This window comes from Neoarius graeffei, chromosome 6 (genome assembly GCF_027579695.1).
Source record: "Neoarius graeffei isolate fNeoGra1 chromosome 6, fNeoGra1.pri, whole genome shotgun sequence".
NCBI classification, from domain to species: domain Eukaryota; kingdom Metazoa; phylum Chordata; class Actinopteri; order Siluriformes; family Ariidae; genus Neoarius; species Neoarius graeffei.
This window is the reverse complement of record NC_083574.1, coordinates 105747915-105760811: the sequence shown is the minus strand read 5'-3', so window position 1 is coordinate 105760811 and position 12897 is coordinate 105747915. Positions and strand designations below refer to the sequence as shown.

The 12897-nt window shown below is 42.2% G+C and overlaps 1 protein-coding gene across 1 annotated transcript in view; it reads right to left on the bottom strand.

Annotated features, from left to right (window-relative positions):
• Positions 1-12897, bottom strand: part of pde8a (phosphodiesterase 8A) — an 89045-nt gene that overhangs the window by 23768 nt on the left and 52380 nt on the right. Inside the window, exon 2 of the mRNA XM_060924279.1 lies at positions 9034-9090. Within this exon, the coding sequence (XP_060780262.1) occupies positions 9034-9090 (57 nt within the window). The remainder of the gene's footprint in view (positions 1-9033; positions 9091-12897) is intronic.

Genomic DNA, 12897 nt, shown 5'->3' with positions numbered 1-12897 from the left:
ACACACACACACACACACACACACACACACACACACACACACAGGGATAATGTGTGTGTGTGTGTGTGTGTGTGTGTGTGTGTGTGTGTGTGTGTGTGTGTGTGTGAGAACACGTGAGTGTGGAAGGAACGTTGGATCAGCTGTGAGGACGATTGACAAAAACAGGAAAAGGAAATCACCGTGTCTCACTTTCCTACAGCAATTAACACCAATGTTCAGTACAGCAGCATTCCTGTCTGTCTGTCTGTCCATGTTTCTTTCTTCGACTGTCTCTTCATCTGTCTGTGTCCATCCTTCTCTCTCTCTCTCTCTCTCTCTCTCTCTCTCTCCATCTTTACAGTTTGTTTTGTTGAAGTTTTTCTTGACTGGATTGACGGTTATTACTCGAGCTGATGACTAACCTGGTGTAAAGAGCAGCATTTCGCGCCGATTAGCGTGAATTAGCAGCTAAATGAAACAGCATAAACCCAGGCTGCTTCAGTCACACTGCACTACAGTAACTGTTCACGCTAACACTGCTAACGGAAAGAACACTGAACACTACACAACACGCTACAGTAACTGTTCACGCTAACACTGCTAACGGAAAGAACACTGAACACTACAGAACATGCTACAGTAACTGTTCACGCTAACACTGCTAACGGAAAGAACACTGAACACTACAGAACACGCTACAGTAACTGTTCATGCTAACACTGCTAACGGAAAGAACACTGAACACTACAGAACATGCTACAGTAACTGTTCACGCTAACACTGCTAACGGAAAGAACACTGAACACTACAGAACACGCTACAGTAACTGTTCATGCTAACACTGCTAACGGAAACAACACTGAACACTACAGAACACGCTACAGTAACTGTTCACGCTAACACTGCTAACGGAAAGAACACTGAACACTACAGAACACGCTACAGAAACTGATCACGCTAACACTGCTAACGGAAAGAACACTGAACACTACAGAACACGCTACAGTAACTGTTCACGCTAACACTGCTAACGGAAAGAACACTGAACAATACAGAACACGCTACAGTAACTGTTCACGCTAACACTGCTAACGGAAAGAACACTGAACACTACATAACACGCTACAGTAACTGTTCACGCTAACACTGCTAACGGAAAGAACACTGAACACTACAGAACACGCTACAGTAACTGTTCACGCTAACACTGCTAACGGAAAGAACACTGAACACTACACAACACGCTACAGTAACTGTTCACGCTAACACTGCTAACGGAAAGAACACTGAACACTACAGAACACGCTACAGTAACTGTTCACGCTAACACTGCTAACGGAAAGAACACTGAACACTACAGAACACGCTACAGTAACTGTTCACGCTAACACTGCTAACGGAAAGAACACTGAACACTACAGAACACGCTACAGTAACTGTTCACGCTAACACTGCTAACGGAAAGAACACTGAACACTACACAACACGCTACAGTAACTGTTCACGCTAACACTGCTAATGGGAAGAACACTGAACACTACACAACACGCTACAGTAACTGTTCACGATAACAGTGCTAACGGAAAGAACACTGAACACTACAGAACACGCTACAGTAACTGTTCACGCTAACACTGCTAACGGAAAGAACACTGAACACTACAGAACACGCTACAGTAACTGTTCACGCTAACACTGCTAACGGAAAGAACACTGAACACTACACAACACACTACAGTAACTGTTCATGCTAACACTGCTAACGGAATGAACACTGAATACTACAGAACACGCTACAGTAACTGTTCATGCTAACACTGCTAACGGAAACAACACTGAACACTACAGAACACGCTACAGTAACTGTTCACGCTAACACTGCTAAAGGAAAGAACACTGAACACTACAGAACATGCTACAGCAACTGTTCATGCTAACACTGCTAACGAAAAGAACACTGAACACTACAGAACACGCTACAGTAACTGTTCATGCTAAAACTGCTAACGGAAAGAACACTGAACACTACAGAACACGCTACAGTAACTGTTCACGCTAACACTGCTAACGGAAAGAACACTGAACACTACAGAACACGCTACAGTAACTGTTCATGCTAACACTGGTAACGGAAAGAACACTGAACACTACAGAACACGCTACAGTAACTGTTCATGCTAACACTGCTAACGGAAAGAACACTGAACACAACAGAACACGCTACAGTAACTGTTCACGCTAACACTGCTAACGGAAAGAACACTGAACACTACAGAACACGCTACAGTAACTGTTCACGCTAACACTGCTAATGGAAAGAACACTGAACACTACAGAACATGCTACAGTAACTGTTCACGCTAACACTGCTAACGGAAAGAACACTGAACACTACAGAACACGCTACAGTAACTGTTCACGGTAACACTGGTAACGGAAAGAACACTGAACACTACAGAACACGCTACAGTAACTGTTCACGCTAACACTGCTAACGGAAAGAACACTGAACACTACAGAACACACTACAGTAACTGTTCACGCTAACACTGCTAATGGAAAGAACACTGAACACTACAGAACACACTACAGTAACTGTTCATGCTAACACTGCTAATGGAAAGAACACTGAACACTACACAACACGCTACAGTAACTGTTCATGCTAACACTGCTAACGGAAAGAACACTGAACACTACAGAACACACTACAGTAACTGTTCACGCTAACACTGCTAACGGAAAGAACACTGAACACTACAGAACACACTACAGTAACTGTTCACGCTAACACTGCTAACGGAAAGAACACTGAACACTACAGAACACACTACAGTAACTGTTCATGCTAACACTGCTAACGGAAAGAACACTGAACACTACACAACACACTACAGTAACTGTTCATGCTAACACTGCTAACGGAATGAACACTGAATACTAGAGAACACGCTACAGTAACTGTTCATGCTAACACTGCTAACGGAAACAACACTGAACACTACAGAACACGCTACAGTAACTGTTCATGCTAACACTGCTAAAGGAAAGAACACTGAACACTACAGAACATGCTACAGCAACTGTTCATGCTAACACTGCTAACGGAAAGAACACTGAACACTACAGAACATGCTACAGTAACTGTTCACGCTAACACTGCTAACGGAAAGAACACTGAACACTACAGAACACGCTACAGTAACTGTTCATGCTAAAACTGCTAACGGAAAGAACACTGAACACTACAGAACACGCTACAGTAACTGTTCACGCTAACACTGCTAACGGAAAGAACACTGAACACTACAGAACACGCTACAGTAACTGTTCACGCTAACACTGCTAACGGAAAGAACACTGAACACTACAGAACACGCTACAGTAACTGTTCATGCTAACACTGGTAACGGAAAGAACACTGAACACTACAGAACACGCTACAGTAACTGTTCATGCTAACACTGCTAACGGAAAGAACACTGAACACTACAGAACACGCTACAGTAACTGTTCATGCTAACACTGCTAACGGAAAGAACACTGAACACTACAGAACACGCTACAGTAACTGTTCATGCTAACACTGCTAATGGAAAGAACACTGAACACTACAGAACATGCTACAGTAACTGTTCACGCTAACACTGCTAACGGAAAGAACACTGGACACTACAGAACACGCTACAGTAACTGTTCATGCTAACACTGCTAACGGAAAGAACACTGAACACTACAGAACACGCTACAGTAACTGTTCACGCTAACACTGCTAACGGAAAGAACACTGAACACTACAGAACACGCTACAGTAGCTGTTCACGCTAACACTGCTAACGGAAAGAACACTGAACACTACAGAACACGCTACAGTAACTGTTCACGCTAACACTGCTAACGGAAAGAACACTGAACACTACAGAACACGCTAAAGTAACTGTTCACGCTAACACTGCTAACGGAAAGAACACTGAACACTGCAGAACACGCTACAGTAACTGTTCACGCTAACACTGCTAATGGAAAGAACACTGAACACTACACAACACGCTACAGTAACTTTTCACGCTAACACTGCTAACGGAAAGAACACTGAACACTACAGAACACGCTAAAGTAACTGTTCACGCTAACACTGCTAACGGAAAGAACACTGAACACTGCAGAACACGCTACAGTAACTGTTCACGCTAACACTGCTAATGGAAAGAACACTGAACACTACACAACACGCTACAGTAACTGTTCATGCTAACACTGCTAACGGAAAGAACACTGAACACTACACAACACGCTACAGTAACTGTTCACGCTAACACTGCTAACGGAAAGAACACTGAACACTACAGAACACGCTACAGTAACTGTTCACGCTAACACTGCTAACGGAAAGAACACTGAACACTACAGAACACGCTACAGTAACTGTTCACGCTAACACTGCTAACGGAAAGAACACTGAACACTACAGAACACGCTACAGTAACTGTTCACGCTAACACTGCTAATGGAAAGAACACTGAACACTACAGAACATGCAACAGTAACTGTTCACGCTAACACTGCTAACGGAAAGAACACTGAACACTACAGAACACGCTACAGTAACTGTTTACGCTAACACTGCTAACGGAAAGAACACTGAACACTACAGAACACGCTACAGTAACTGTTCATGCTAACACTGCTAACGGAAAGAACACTGAACACTACAGAACACGCTACAGTAACTGTTCATGCTAACACTGCTAACGGAAAGAACACTGAACACTACAGAACACGCTACAGTAACTGTTCACGCTAACACCGCTAATGGAAAGAACACTGAACACTACACAACACGCTACAGTAACTGTTCACGCTAACACTGCTAACGGAAAGAACACTGAACATTACAGAACACGCTACAGTAACTGTTCACGCTAACACTGCTAACGGAAAGAACACTGAACATTACAGAACACGCTACAGTAACTGTTCACGCTAACACTGCTAACGGAAAGAACACTGAACATTACAGAACACGCTACAGTAACTGTTCACGCTAACACTGCTAACGGAAAGAACACTGAACATTACAGAACACGCTACAGTAACTGTTCACGCTAACACCGCTAATGGAAAGAACACTGAACACTACAGAACACGCTACAGTAACTGTTCACGCTAACACTGCTAACAGAAAGAACACTGAACACTACAGAACACGCTATAGTAACTGTTCACGCTAACACTGCTAACGGAAAGAACACTGAACATTACAGAACACGCTACAGTAACTGTTCACGCTAACACTGCTAACGGAAAGAACACTGAACACTACAGAACACGCTACAGTAACTGTTCACGCTAACACTGCTAACGGAAAGAACACTGAACACTACAGAACACGCTACAGTAACTGTTCACGCTAACACTGCTAACGGAAAGAACACTGAACACTACAGAACACGCTACAGTAACTGTTCACGCTAACACTGCTAATGGAAAGAACACTGAACACTACACAACACGCTACAGTAACTGTTCACGCTAACACTGCTAACGGAAAGAACACTGAACACTAAAGAACACGCTACAGTAACTGTTCACGCTAACACTGCTAACGGAAAGAACACTGAACACTACACAACACGCTACAGTAACTGTTCATGCTAACACTGCTAACGGAAAGAACACTGAACACTGCAGAACACGCTACAGTAACTGTTCATGCTAACACTGCTAACGGAAAGAACACTGAACACTACAGAACACGCTACAGTAACTGTTCACGCTAACACTGCTAACGGAAAGAACACTGAACACTACAGAACACGCTACAGTAACTGTTCACGCTAACACTGCTAACGGAAAGAACACTGAACACTAAAGAACACGCTACAGTAACTGTTCATGCTAACACTGCTAACGGAAAGAACACTGAACACTACAGAACACGCTACAGTAACTGTTCACGCTAACACTGCTAACGGAAAGAACACTGAACACTACAGAACACGCTACAGTAACTGTTCACGCTAACACTGCTAACGGAAAGAACACTGAAGACTACACAACATGCTACAGTAACTGTTCACGCTAACACTGCTAACGGAAAGAACACTGAACACTACAGAATACGCTACAGTAACTGTTCAGGCTAACACTGCTAATGGAAAGAACACTGAACACTACAGAACACGCTACAGTAACTGTTCACGCTAACAATGCTAACGGAAAGAACACTGAACACTACACAACACACTACAGTAACTGTTCACGCTAACACTGCTAACGGAAAGAACACTGAACACTACAGAACACGCTACAGTAACTGTTCACGCTAACACTGCTAACGGAAAGAACACTAAACACTACAGAACTCGCTACAGTAACTGTTCACGCTAACACTGCTAACGGAAAGAACACTGAACACTACAGAACACGCTACAGTAACTGTTCACGCTAACACTGCTAACGGAAAGAACACTGAACACTACACAACATGCTACAGTAACTGTTCACGCTAACACTGCTAACGGAAAGAACACTGAACACTACAGAACACGCTACAGTAACTGTTCATGCTAACACTGCTAACGGAAAGAACACTGAACACTACAGAACACGCTACAGTAACTGTTCACGCTAACACTGCTAACGGAAAGAACACTAAACACTACACAACACGCTACAATAACTGTTCACGCTAAGACTGCTAACGGAAAGAACACTGAACACTACAGAACACGCTACAGTAACTGTTCACGCTAACACTGCTAACGGAAAGAACACTGAACACTACAGAACACGCTACAGTAACTGTTCATGCTAACACTGCTAACGGAAAGAACACTGAACACTACAGAACACGCTACAGTAACTGTTCACGCTAACACTGCTCACGGAAAGAACACTGAACACTACAGAACACGCTACAGTAACTGTTCATGCTAACACTGCTAATGGAAAGAACACTGAACACTACACAACACGCTACATTAACTGTTCACGCTAACACTGCTAACGGAAAGAACACTGAACCCTACAGAACACGCTAAAGTAACTGTTCACGCTAACACTGCTAAAGGAAAGAACACTGAACACTGCAGAACACGCTACAGTAACTGTTCACGCTAACACTGCTAATGGAAAGAACACTGAACACTACACAACACGCTACAGTAACTGTTCAGGCTAACACTGCTAACGGAAAGAACACTGAACACTACACAACACGCTACAGTAACTGTTCACGCTAACACTGCTAACGGAAAGGACACTGAACACTACAGAACACGCTACAGTAACTGTTCACGCTAACACTGCTAACGGAAAGAACACTGAACACTACAGAAGACGCTACAGTAACTGTTCACGCTAACACTGCTAATGGAAAGAACACTGAACACTACAGAACATGCTACAGTAACTGTTCACGCTAACACTGCTAACGGAAAGAACACTGAACACTACAGAACATGCTACAGTAACTGTTCATGCTAACACTGCTAACGGAAAGAACACTGAACACTACAGAACACGCTACAGTAACTGTTCACGCTAACACTGCTAACGGAAAGAACATTGAACACTACACAACACGCTACAGTAACTGTTCACGCTAACACTGCTAACGGAAAGAACACTGAACACTACACAACACGCTACAGTAACTGTTCACGCTAACACTGCTAACGGAAAGAACACTGAACACTACACAACACGCTACAGTAACTGTTCACGCTAACACTACTAACGGAAAGAACACTGAACACTACAGAACACGCTACAGTAACTGTTCACGCTAACACTACTAACGGAAAGAACACTGAACACTACAGAACACGCTACAGTAACTGTTCATGCTAACACTGCTAACGGAAAGAACACTGAACACTACACAACACGCTACAGTAACTGTTCACGCTAACACTGCTAACGGAAAGAACACTGAACACTACACAACACGCTACAGTAACTGTTCATGCTAACACTGCTAACGGAAAGAACACTGAACACTACACAACACGCTACAGTAACTGTTCACGCTAACACTGCTAACGGAAAGAACACTGAACACTACACAACACACAAATACACACATGCTTGCTTTTACCACCGCTAGCGTTATACAGCTGTATTATCTGTGCTCAGAGTTACTGTGTGTGTGTGTGTGTGTTTGTGTGTGTTTCACACACAGTGTTGCCAGATACTGCTGACGTTTTCCAGCCCCAAATATGTTCAAAACCCGCCAAAATGCACTAAAACCCCCCCAACTGGCCGGGAAACCGCCCAATCTGGCAACACTGTTCACACATTCAGTCTCAGCCGAGCAGCAGTTCAGTGTGTACCACAGAGAACACACACACACACACACAGAAAGAGAGAGAGCTCCAATATAATACGATGAAAATATCACAAACTGTGAGACAATGTTCTTCTCCCCCTCTGTTTTGTTTCCCTCTCTCCATTTCTCCTAATTATCTTTCTTCCTCTCTCATTTTATTTATTCCACACTCTATTTTTCATTCCACTTGCTCCCCTTCTCACTCCCTTATTTACGATTCTATCCCTTCTTTCCTCTCTTCTTTTACACCACTTCCTTTTCATCCATTCATTTCTTTCCTGTATTCTCCTCCTTTTCTTCCGCCCTTCCTCTACTTTTCCTCCTTGTTTCGCTTTCTCAGTCTTCCTTTTGTCTTTTTTCTGCTTTTCTATCTTTCCCACCACTTGTCTCCTTCTTCTTCGTCTCTCCTTACATTTCGCCTCCTTTCCCCCTTCATTTTCTTTCTTTTCTCTTCTTCCATTTCTCTTTTTTTTTTCCTTCTAAGGCACATTACTGTTACTGTTTGGTTTGGTAACCATAGAAACCGCTGGGACTTCATCTGCTGCAGCTGATTGGAGGAGCTGCGAGCAGAATTTCAAACACACACACGCGAGCAGAGCTTTCCCACGAAATTCTGCTTCCCACATATGTAAAGGCAACAGTCACAGTACTCTCTCTCTCTCTCTCTCTCTCTCTCTCTCTCTCTCTCTCTCTCTCCTACACACACACACACACTTTGTTACCTGAATCTGATCTTCATATAACTTCATTGGTCCAAACTGTACCTCGGTCAGTGAGCTCTGAAACACAACATTTAAGAAACATTTAAATCAACCAAAGATTCACTGCAGATATTATCCAGATGATTCATGAGTCATTTGCAGTCATATGATACAGTGATTCAGTGTCATATTCATTCAGTTACTTTTTATTTCAGAAAGTCTTCATTAGATTTGATTTAGGAAGCCACACCCCCTCCAGGGTGATTGATATGTCCACCAGAGGCCACGCCCTGCATCAACAATAAGACCAGAACACTGATTCACATGTCAATAAAAAAAAAATCTGGTCATGAGTTGAGATTAGTGAACATAGTTCAGGGAGGATTTTTAAATTAAAATCCCAGAAGGTGAGATCAAGACCTTCTACGATGTTCATCTACAATCTACCAATAGGAGGACAGAGTTTTACACATTCCACCGTACTGACAAACAACAAAGTGTGGAAAATTTTAACATCTGAAAGTTTTACGGTTAACTTTTGTCTTTTATGTAAAATCCATATTTAAACATCCAAACAAAAGAGTTAAACTTTTTAACTTTTTTCCAGCTGCTAGCTGATGACATCATAAAGGTGCACGTTACAGCAGCCGACCAATCAGCTTCGCTTTCACTCACATTCCATGGAACTGGATTAATATTCTCACACACACTCAATATAATCACACACTCCTGTCTGATGGGTCAGTGATTCTCATCTCATCTCATCTCATTATCTGTAGCCGCTTTATCCTGTTCTACAGGGTCGCAGGCGAGCTGGAGCCTATCCCAGCTGACTACGGGTGAAAGGCGGGGTACACCCTGGACAAGTCGCCAGGTCATCACAGGGCCGACACATAGACACAGACAACCATTCACACTCACATTCACACCTACGCTCAATTTAGAGTCACCAGTTAACCTAACCTGCATGTCTTTGGACTGTGGGGGAAACCGGAGCACCCGGAGGAAACCCACGCGGACACGGGGAGAACATGCAAACTCCGCACAGAAAGGCCCTCGCCGGCCACGGGGCTCGAACCCGGACCTTCTTGCTGTGAGGCGACAGCGCTAACCACTACACCACCGTGCCACCCAATAATAATAATAATAATAATAATAAATGTGTCATTTATATCCCAATTTATGGTTTTGTTCTTGTGTTGTATGAATGGTTTATTGCAGCGAGTTCAGGATTTGTGTGATGTCGTCTAGCCCCCCCCCAATAAATAAATGTCAAAAGTGGGTAAAAAGTTCTGAAAGAGTGGTAATGAAGTATACACATGGGATTGAGTGGCATGGAAACACTCTCTGTGGAGCAACATCCCAACAGAACATCAGCAGTAAACAATTCACACGAGAAACACACACACACACACACACACACACACACACACACACACACACACACACACACACACACACACAGCATTCCTTTTAAAATCACAGGACTCTGTGCTTGTTTTGAAATGAAATCAAGGTGAATTCTGTATGAAGAATCACTGTGTGTGATTAAGGAAACTGTTGTATGAGCTGAAACAGTTTACAAGAAAATCAGTGCAAACAGGACAGTCGAGAAACTATTTAGAGATGACTTACGATCCAACTTTATTTTTAATCAATACTAATACTGAGTCCTGAGTATCAGCTGATACGATTTTGTTTTCATGAAATACTATTACCTGCCAAGAGATTAAGACCATTTTAAGCCTGAAAATTGTAAATAAGTTTAAAATACAAGAATTGGCTTTATATTTGTTGTTGGGACGCTGTGTAAAACGAAAATAAAAACAATGCAATGATTTGCAAATTTTTGACCTATATCCAATTGCAAACAATACAAAGACAAGATATTTAATGTTCAAACTGATAAACTTAATTTATCAGTAAAGTAAATGTTCACTCACTCTGAATTTGATGCCAGGAAACATGCTCCAACAAAATTGTGACAGGAGCAAGTTTACCACTGTGTTACATCATATTTTTTAACAACATTCAGTAAGTGTTTGAGAACTGAGGACACAGTTGTTGAATTGTTGAAGATTTGTGAAATTCTTTCACATTCTTGCTTGCTATGACTTCAGTTGCTCAACAGTTCAGGGTCTTCGTTGTCGTATTTTGCCTCCTCATAATGCACCACACATATTCAATGGGAAGCAGGCAGGCCAGTTTAGCTCCTGCACTCTTTTACTATGAAGCCACACTGTTGTAACATGTGCAGAATGTGACTTGGCGTTGTCTCACTAGAATAAACAGGGACGTCCCTGAAAATGATGCCATTTGGATGGCAGCATGTTGCTCCAAAACCTGTATGAACTTTTCTGCATTAATGGAACCTTCACAGATGTGTAAGTCAATATTTGGGTTTCTCTGTGCTTGGTAACTGCAGTGATGAACTGCGTTTACTGATCATGGTTTTCCAGAGTGTTCCTGAGCCCATGGAGTAATATCCTTTATACATTCATGTTGGTTTTTAACGCAGGGCCACCTGAAGGGTTGAAGGTCACAGGAGTTGAGTGTTGGCTTTCAGCCTTGTCACTTCCATGCAGAGATTTCTGTGGATTCTCTGAATATTTTGATGATATTATAAATTGTTGATGGTGAAATCCATAAATTCCTTGCAGCTGTTTGTTGAGAAACGTTGTTCCTAAACTGTTGGAGTATTTATTCACTCAGTTTTTCACAAACTGGTGAACCTTGCCCCATCCTTGCTTGTGAATGACTGAGCCTTTCCAATTACCAGTTTATCTGCTTACCTGTAGAATGTTCCACACAGGTGTTTTTTGAGAATTTCACAATGTTCCCAGTCTTTTGTTGATCCTGTCCCAACATTTTTGGAATGTGTTGCAGGCCTCAAATTCAGAATGAGTGTATATTTACAAAAAAAATAAATAAATAAAACTGATCAGTCTGAACATTAAATGTCTTTGTATTGCTTTCAGTTGAATTTAGGTCGAAAAGGATTTGCAAATCATTGCATTCTGTTTTTATTTACGTTTAGCGTCCCAACCGTTTTGGAATCGGGCTTGGATAATAATTTAATCAGGAGAAACAGCAGATGTCCATTTTATTCAAGATATCGTCACTTGTTAAGATAATGTTCGTATGACTTTTTTGTTTCATCCTGCGGATATCCCAGTCCCGATACACACACCCAGTCTCAACATGGAAATTTCTGGGGGAAAAAAGGCACCTCCTATTCATGGCTGTATTTGTGTTCGTTTAGAACACAAACGTGTTAATTTAGTTATTATCTCTTCAATCGGAATACTGTACGATTACATCACAAATAAATAAACAAATGAGTGAGCAAATAAATAAATAAATAAATTTTAGCTTTCCTTGCTGAATTTGCAGTTTCTTTTAATTCCTGATTTTTTTTAATGTAATTTTAAAGACACTTTAAAAGAGAATTTAAACTCAGACTAAAGGAAGTAAAAGATTCGAACGCAGTTGGTTTTGTTTGTATTTTCATGGACTGTAGCGTGATGCTGGTACATGCAGGTCACTTCAGGTCAGATACAGGTCACTTACACACAAAAGACTGTAAAAAAGAAAAATGATGCATCGCAGCAGAAACATCAGAATTCAGGAAACACACACACAGCACCTCAGCAGTGGACGTGTGATGTAATGGTGATTTATTTTATTATTTTTTTTAGGAGGGCGGCACGGTGGTGTAGTGGTTAGCACTGTCGCCTCAAAGAAAGAAGGTCCGGGTTCGAGCCCCGTGGCCGGCGAGGGCCTTTCTGTGTGGAGTTTGCATGTTCTCCCCGTGTCCGCGTGGGTTTCCTCCGGGTGCTCCGGTTTCCCCCACAGTCCAAAGACATGCAGGTTAGGTTAACTGGT